At 42.4% G+C, this 9250-nt stretch overlaps 1 protein-coding gene across 1 annotated transcript; it reads right to left on the bottom strand.

Moving 5' to 3' along the window:
* Positions 1-4867: 4867 nt before the first annotated feature.
* On the bottom strand, positions 4868-7709 carry MRPL33 (mitochondrial ribosomal protein L33). Its single transcript, XM_053458997.1, has 4 exons — positions 7572-7709; positions 6907-6925; positions 6520-6626; positions 4868-5205 (listed from the first exon to the last, which is right to left on the bottom strand). The coding sequence occupies exons 1-4, from the start codon at positions 7591-7593 to the stop codon at positions 5156-5158; spliced, it is 198 nt and encodes a 65-aa protein (XP_053314972.1). The 5' UTR covers positions 7594-7709; the 3' UTR covers positions 4868-5155.
* Positions 7710-9250: the final 1541 nt, after the last annotated feature.

Below are 9250 nucleotides of genomic sequence, written 5' to 3' on the forward strand. Positions count from 1 at the left end.
GTCACTCTGGGTGTCTAGTAAGGCGTACACTAGGATCTCTTTAGTTGGTTTGGCTATTGTTGAGATATATACTGGAATAACTGATGAAGTATGAGTGTTACTTCTTTCTTGAATAACTCTGTTGGATGTTACTTGCTTAGACTCTTGTATCCTCTGTAGTTCAGCTGTTCTTTCTGCAGGTCCTTGATTGATTTTTGACTGCTCTTGATCGGTTTTAACTCGTTGTTCCTGATCTTTATTCTGCCGATCTTGATGTAGGCATGTTGGGTGACGCCGTTCACATTTATCACACACACTTCTGGAGGTGCAGTTTTTGGACTTATGACCGGTTTTAAGGCAGCCAAAGCATAAGTTCTCTGACTTTACAAACTTCACTCTTTCTTCAACTGGTGCTTCCATAATCTTACGGCACTTTTGAAGAGTGTGGCCATGTCGCTTACAAAAGGCACACAGGACGTTAGTATTCTCCCTGGAACTTGTAGTGAATGTTTTGGCACTTGAGTTGCGAATGCGTTGAGAGTTAAAATAATCTTGATCGGTTTGCTTAGATCTTTCTTGTTCTGTTGGCTTTATCGCTTGCAGTGAGGTGATGGGGTTGCATGCAATTCTGGCTTCTTTATTAAGAAATTCAACAAAGTATTTGAAATCGGGGAATGCTTTGTGTTCATCTTGGAACTTTGTGACAGCTCTGTTCCAACGTGAACTCAACCACTCTGGTAGTTTTGCTGTTATCCTTTGATTTTCAACGCAGTCATTTAAAGCTTGTAAACCTTGAACATAAGGCATGGCTGAGTCAACACTGCTCAGGAAATCTACAAATTCACGGAGATCTTTGCTGTCTTTGGTGGCAATCTTATGCCATGCTTGTATTTTGTCACGATATGACTTTCCAACTACAAACGGATTTCCAAATCTGTCATCAAGTATGTCCCAGGCAGCATAATAAGCGGTTTCTGTTCCAACCATGAAGTGTCCTTCAATAGCTCTTTTTGCCGGGCCACTTACATACTTGCGTAAAAAGAAAAGCTTTTCTTGGGTTGGTAAGTTCTTGCGGTCAATTAATGTCTGGAAAGACAACTTCCAGTCATTATACTTCAAAGGATCTCCAAAGAAAATAGCAGGTTCTGGAATTGGAATCCTATTGGCTGTAATTGCTTCAGCGAGTGCTTTCACAAGGTCATTAGAAGCATCATGAGAGGTAGTAAATATAGCTGATTGAGAAATAGGATCTTGGGTGAATTTAACCCTTTGAGGAGCATAAAGGGGTTGGTTCAAAGGAGCCCTTGCTTGGGTGAGCAGGAATGGCTGAGGAAGAGAACTTGGAGCACTTGGTTGAGAAACATAACCTTCCTTTGTTTGCTGAGGAAGAGAAGCCAAAAGCTGTTCTTCATCTTCACTTTTGATACTTTCAGCATACACATGTAGCCTTGCTTGTGCTACATTGTGCCTTTTTAGTTCCTCCAGTCGTTCCACTTCTTTCTTCTTCCTTTCCAACTTAATTTTTATACTGCTGCTTTCTGAAATAAATAGAGCTCTTTTTCTTGCATTTTCAGCTTCTATTTCCTTTTCTTGAGCTTCTCTCTCAGCTGTTAACCTTGCATCCTCTGCCTCAAGTTTTCTAATTTCCTCCTCATATTGATGTTGTGTATTCATTATTTTAATTACCTCTTGCGTGGCTGCTACTTCCGCTGCTGCTTCTTGTTTCTTCTGCAGTGAAGACTGACTGGACATCTTAGAACCAGATCTTAGCTTACTGGAGGTTGTTGAGATCATGCTGGACACAGTGGTTTCAAAAACTGACTCTGAATCAGGCCAGGGTATGTCTTCCAGATCATTATTGAGAAAGCGTTGAGCCTTTTCATTTGCAGTGCTGGTGATTGCGTAGCACGTGTCATTTTTTCTCCGGATTTCAGGTTCAGGGCTTGAGATACTTCTTATGTCATCATAAATATGGTCAACCTCCGACTGAGTGGCATTAATGATGTTCACAACTTCAATAATCAATTCTGCGTCATCACTATTCTTAATGGCTCTTTTCAACCCATTGATGTGATATTTCCATCTTTTATATTTCTGTTCAAAATCCTTTTTTAGATGATTTAATTTGATGTCTTGTAGAGCTTTACCTCTTTCGGTGAGTATGCGTGTACGTTGGCTTCTTCTAATGTCCGGGAGCTGTGTATTACCTGTGCTCACTTGAGGCTGTTGCATTTGTGCAGCCACTTCAGCTTGCTCATCTGTATCAGCCTGCTGTGTATTGACAATGTCTTGTGCAGTGGTATCTGCAGGGTTAACTTCACTTGCGTTTGACATGCTAAATCTGTTCAGTACTATGTAATGCAATTTTCAAAGGTAAAGACGTTCTAGTGCAAGCAATGGTAGCAATGCAACATAACAATAAATGTCAACACACTTGAATGATATATGCACAAATAAAAATACTCAAATTTTAAGCATTTAGTCTGTTCTAAACATACAATATGTACATTTACTTATCAATTTAGTCTTTATAGCGTCTTATAAAGCCATCCAGTGAAAGAAAAATGTCTACTGTTGTCCTTAGAATAAATATGAAATTCCAGCACAATTAAACTTCAGTAGCAGTTAACAAGTTCTTCTGCTAATTGCACTAACTTAAAGGTGCTTCCTTGTTTAGCCTTTACTTGCTCACTGGCTGCTTCAGTCATTTAACTGTGATCATTCCCAATGTTATACTTCCCTTAGCAAACATGTGGCACCTCTTGATGGCTGTCTTCTGCATGCAGCTTTATCATCTCAAGGCCTTCACTGATGCAGTGAAGTGTTCTACTATGCCGCCCTTAGTCACAATGAGAAGGCTGAGGTTCTTGTCTCACAGATGTTTAATGCACATATCAGGTTCCAACTAAGACATTTACATCAACACCGTAGAACTAAATAAAAATAAATAAGAAAGACAAATCATCAGACATACAATCAATTACATCAAAAAACACATGACTGGAAACTCATAATTAGACAGAAATACACCTACATACCACTTTTGCCTGCTTGTGAACTAAGAGAGGGGTTTGTATCTTGAATTTTCTTAATCAGATGGCTTATGATTCTCAGAGATAACTTTATGACTTCTGATGACAAGACCATTCAATCCTTTATGTAAGTGATTTGTAACAATGCATTATGGGAATAAAATACATTGACAATTATGCTCATAAGCGCCATCTAGTGGACACAGAAAACTTTGTGACTGCAAACACATATGATATATGATATATATATATGTAGATTAAGGTAGCTGTTAGTCCAGTGGTATATATATATTGCAATAATAAATAATACCTTTTTATTGGACTAACATTCCACTTTAAGGACGAGTGTTCGAGATTATAAAGCTCCCTTTATAAAGTCAAAAGAAAGGCATGTTAATTGCAAAAGGGTTTTCTAACCATCAATTAGCCTTTTAAACTTAAACTTGGAACACAACGTAACATTGGGCCTCAGGAGTGATGGGAGTGATAAAGGGCCATTGGAACACAGGAGTGATGGGAGTGATAAAGGGCCACTGGAACACAGGAGTGATGGGAGTGATAAAGGGCCATTGGAACACAGGAGTGATGGGAGTGATAAAGGGCCATTGGTACACAGGAGTGATGGGAGTGATAAAGGGCCACTGGAACACAGGAGTGATGGGAGTGATAAAGGGCCATTGGAACACAGGAGTGATGGGAGTGATAAAGGGTCATTGGAACACAGGAGTGATGGGAGTGATAAAGAGCCATTGGAACACAGGAGTGATGGGAGTGATAAAGGGCCATTGGAACACAGGAGTGATGGGAGTGATAAAGGGCCATTGGAACACAGGAGTGATGGGAGTGATAAAGGGCCATTGGAACACAGGAGTGATTAACAACGTCTTCGCTGGATTTCTGACCCATTTCATGTTTCTATCATAACAAGTTAATTTTTCACACTATATGATCTTCATCGACGTAACAGTAATGTACAAACAATCTGTTTTAACTAATAACACACATTATTGTATTGTTCTTGTTCATATTGAATACAACATTCAGCGTGGGTAGGAAAGAGAATGTTAACCCCTAGACTAATCACTTCAACAAAAGCTAACTGGAGTCAGGAGTCAGCAAACCTGGAGTCCAATCAATGAACGGGATTGCAGGTGTTTTAAGAGTTACTTTAACATAAATAAAAAACACAAACATTCAGAGTTTACTTTTCTCAAGAAACCTCTGCTGATGTGAACCGTTCCTCACAAAAACAAAATCTCAGGACACCTACGATCAAGAATTCTTCATCTGCATAAAGCTGGAGTTACATATCCATCAGTGCACAGTCAGACAAATCGTTTAGAAGTGGCTACTCTCCATAGAAGTGAACGCCCAGCCAAGATGACTCCGAGGGCACAACGCAGAATGTTCAATGGGTTAAAAAAGAACCCTCGAGTGACAGCTAAAGGCTTAAGGAGTTTTTGGAAGTGGTTAACATCCCTGAGTACCAGACGGGTGCATTCAATAAAACACATGAAAGATTATCATAGCTTGTGTTATTAGATGAAGTACATTGTGTTATACTTGTGCTTTAGATGTTCATCAGATCACATTTTATTTACAATTAATGCAGAAAACCAGGTAAGTGCGAAGGGTTTTTTTTTTGTGTGTGTGTGTGTGTGTGTGTGTGTGTGTGTGTGTGTGTGTGTGTGTGTGTGTGTGTGTGTGTGTGTGTACGCATGCATGATTCCATCTCATATGGGTTCAAACATTGCACTTAAATCACATTTTATACAGAACCCCCACTTGCTAGAAGCTCATTTATTGAAAAACAAACTCATTTTAGGCCTTAAAAATATAAACAGATCTATTGAGGATTTTAGAGCCAAAATAAATACTTTTATTAACAATTCTGGTGGCTTAAAAAAAAAAAACACAACAGCATTTGTTTAATTAATCAGAGGTTTGAAATCCCGAAGCCGCAGCGCACTGGCACGAGTCGCCCTCGGTGTTACGGGCTCTCTGCCTCGCGCATTGTTTTCTTAAACAACAGGAAGCACATGGCAGCCGTTTCCTCGCCCCGGCGCGTGCCGCGGGATATCCGAGCCCCAGCGATCCCACGGGAGTCCACTCTGCCGTAACCCGATCCTTATAATACCTGCCGCTTAAAGGGAGCGGATTTTCTTCTTTTCAAAGAAGAGGACGTGCTGTCTGACTGAAAGGGGGGAAAAAACAAGCGTTTTTAATAATGCAAAAAATGGTTCAGCCTGAGAGTACCAAATGAGCTTCTGCTGCAGGTAGAGCTTGGCTGGCCCTGTATACTGTATAGCTTAATCAGCAAGAGATCTTTAAAGTCTTCTCATTCATTGCATTATAAAGGGCCAGTTCAGCCCTTCTTGTTGGGAGAGACCTGACCATGCCGGCCCTCTACGAGGAATAGTAAAGTCAAGGTAAAAGTAGAGCATAGGTTCTCTTGTCAGAGGGGATATTATAACGCTGTATGAATATTTGCGGGGCCCGATATAAAGAGCTCTCCAGCGACCCGATCATTAACAGAAACGTACAAAGAACGAGAGGTCGTCCTCTGACACGGGAAGAGCGGACATTTCACCCACAACTAAGGCAGGGATTCGTTACAGTGAGGGCAGTAAAGGTACGGAATCCACCGCTGAGAGAGGAGGTTCTATCAGATACACCGGATGCCTCCAAAAAGGGGTAAAAGCAGAACATACAGGGGTATAAATGACGGAATAAACAGAAATATTTTACAGCTTCTCCATACGAGGAGGAATCTGATCGCCTTTTGGAGTCACAAAATATTTTTTTGTGGCAAAATCCGAAAAATTGCATTTTTTGCCTTCTTTTGGATCAGTAGCAGGAAGGATCGGTAGACGAACTTTTGTCTTTTTAAACCTTAATTACTATGTTACTATTTACAACAATGGGTAAGAGAGAGCTTTATAAAATAACTGACATTTCCTGTGGGGTGGGAGTGGGGGTCTGCAGGCACCGGGGTTAAATACGCTATCTGCATGATTATGAAACAAACGATCCAATTAATTTAAGGATGCATTTCAGAATCCAAAGTATCAGTGAGCAACAGCTTCGTCATTTAAATGAACTTAACCCAAAACCCTCCACTCTGAGGACGTGAAGCGGGTGTCCGGTGGGCTAAAGTGATGATATATATTTTTTTTAAACAAGACAGAGGTGCACAATGGAAGGCAAATAATATCTGTGAACTTCATAGCACGGCTATATGTTACGGTCAGCGGGGAACCGCATGCGCATCTGCCATCACAGCACGTTCACATGGCATTCTGTGCTGCTGACAAGTGAGGCATCGACAGACGCGTCCGAAACCCGCTTACCGGCGTGAGAAGTATATTTCATGTAAATACATGAAATATCCCAGTACTAGAACAGCAAATGCTTTATACAGCAGGGTAATGCCAAAAAAAAAAAGGGGGGCTCGGATCCACGGGGAAAATACTTTGCAGATACAGAGACAAGATGGCCAGGAACTCACCGAAGGGATCGTATTTCCTTAGAATAAGTTTCTCCTTAAGTTTGTTCCTCTTTGTGTTGAAACGGTACCCAGATCCTGCCGCGCTCATCATTTGGACCAGAATAGTTCTAAATAAAAAAACAGAGAGGTCAACATTTTTAACATACTTGGATTTTTATTTTTTATTTTTTTTTTACACAGAGCCAACATATACCAAAGCGCACTATGGGGGGTGTCATAGCAGAAAATGTATTTCATCTACAGACACATAAAGCGCGTGTACTGAAGTGTAACCGCATGGCTGTAATAATAAATAATGGATACCAGCGGAATAAACCCATCGCTCTCCTTTTATTCCATTATCAGTGTCTGTCGTATAAAAGCAAAAACGGGGAACAGTTTACTTACTTTGATTTGCTCTTCGCAACTATTTCAGTGAGATAAAGGAGGAAAGAAAGAGAAAACAATTAGTTAAAGTTGGATTACAGTATTTTACAGCACGCGGCGCTCGCTCCTGAACGGTTCTGTGAATTTGCTTTACGGCGCGGACCACTTCACGCCGAATCCACAGATAAATCCCACGCGTGGCTCCCGGACCCCCACGTCGCACAGAGACGGGAATCAAACTTCGGAGGCCGACAGGGAACCAGAACCAAGCTGGAGCGCCAGAGGTTTTTTTTTTTACCAGCTGGGCTAGAAGAACGGCACCAGGCAGGAAACAAAGAGTTAAATAATAACAGCTGAGTGACGCACGTAACAACACATCATAAACACATTGCCCATCATAAGGCATGGGCACTCAGTAGTGCACGGCGGTGAGCGGGCACTCATTCTCACAGCTAAATCTTATTTCGGTCAATGTTTTACCACAATAAACCAAATAAATCCCCAAATTTAAGTATTAGGGGTTATTAAAAAATGAAGGCAGAATACTTCAATATGTAACCCACAGCAGAAAACAGGCTTCAGTTTAATGGCAGGTCCCCCATAATTCCAAACCCCCCTTTTAAACCATCCTACGTCTCTTCCTGGCAGTTTGTTACACGCACGTTACACAAACACACAATACTGACACGACACGCAGGTCAGGAACATGCTGCCGCCTTTTCACTCCGCAGTTTTTACTCCAAGGACAGCCACCGCAAAGGACCGCTTCCGGGTTCAGCACGCCGCTTCCGGTTTGTTGGCCGCCGAGTCGCGTTCAAACTGCGGGAGGAGTTCCAAGCACACGAGAACGCGCACGAGTTAACGCTGTTATCTTAGATGCAGGCGCCATTTCGATGGAGGCTCGAAGTGCGGGGATTCTAACTCTCCGAGCGATGCGCAGTTAAGTCTCTGGTGTTTTATACTCTGGGGTCCCAGCCGTGTGCGTGAGCCGCTGCGTGCCGTCAGGTGTAATCGCGTGCATGTGATGTAGATGTAATTACTGTGCGCAGACATGAGGTTCATGTGCACAATATGTAACAGAACGCAATATATTGCTTGAACGCAATTCAAGAGGTTGCATCATTTTGCTGGTTGCTATGACGATAAGACCGGTTTTTAAACTTAGCAGCGGACTCACGTTTTGCGTGTAACCGCGCCTCCCAACGTGGCTCTCGCAATTGCACTTTACAATGCACTGCACTCGCTTCGTTTCTGTCAGCACAGTCACGCATATTAAAAATAACCAACACATTGAATTCCCATGACGCTCAGCCAGATATACCACTTCCATGATGCCGGCTGAGCGTCATGGGAAGTGCAGTTATCAGTAGATAACGCTGCAGATGCTAGCTGTGAATTACAATTCCTATGATGCTCAGCCAGCCAGATGTCCACCGTGACGAGGCATCGTGGGGGTTGTGATTCACGAGTAACACCCGTCACATCATCTGCTGTTAACTATAACAGTCCACATGAGGCTCAGCCAGACACACTGCTTCCGTGATGCTGCCTGAGCATCATGGGAAGAGCAATTAACACTAAAGCTGCAGATGTTAGCTGTGAACTACAATTCCCATGATTCTCAGCCAGCCAGGTGTCCACCATAATGCTGACTGAGTATCACTGGGAGAGGAGTCAACAGCAGCAGAGATTCTTTTTTTAATTAAAAAAAGGCTAATGTTATCCTCCCAGGACCCTTACACACTGCCCATAACACACATATACACATACACTGCCCTTACACACACCTGCCCATAACACACACCTGCCCATAACACACATATACACATACACTGCCCTTACACACACCTGCCCATAACACACACCTGCCCATAACACACATATACACATACACTGCCCTTACACACACCTGCCCATAACACACACCTGCCCATAACACACATATACACATACACTGCCCTTACACACACCTGCCCATAACACACACCTGCCCATAACACACATATACACATACACTGCCCTTACACACACCTGCCCATAACACACACCTGCCCATAACACACATATACACATACACTGCCCTTACACACACCTGCCCATAACACACACCTGCCCATAACACACATATACACATACACTGCCCTTACACACACCTGCCCATAACACACACCTGCCCATAACACACATATACACATACACTGCCCTTACACACACCTGCCCATAACACACACCTGCCCATAACACACATATACACATACACTGCCCTTACACACACCTGCCCATAACACACACCTGCCCATAACACACATATACACATACACTGCCCTTACACACATAGACTGCCCTTACACATACACTGCACTTA

The sequence above is a fragment of the Spea bombifrons genome, chromosome 3 (assembly GCF_027358695.1).
Source record: "Spea bombifrons isolate aSpeBom1 chromosome 3, aSpeBom1.2.pri, whole genome shotgun sequence".
NCBI classification, from domain to species: domain Eukaryota; kingdom Metazoa; phylum Chordata; class Amphibia; order Anura; family Pelobatidae; genus Spea; species Spea bombifrons.

Coding starts and splice junctions, on each gene's coding strand:
- MRPL33 (XM_053458997.1), bottom strand. CDS start 7,593: ATGTTCCTGACCTGCGTGTCGT. Junction 5,206..6,519: donor AAGGAAATACGATCCCTTCG/GTGAGTTCCTGG, acceptor CCCCCCTTTCAG/TCAGACAGCACGTCCTCTTC.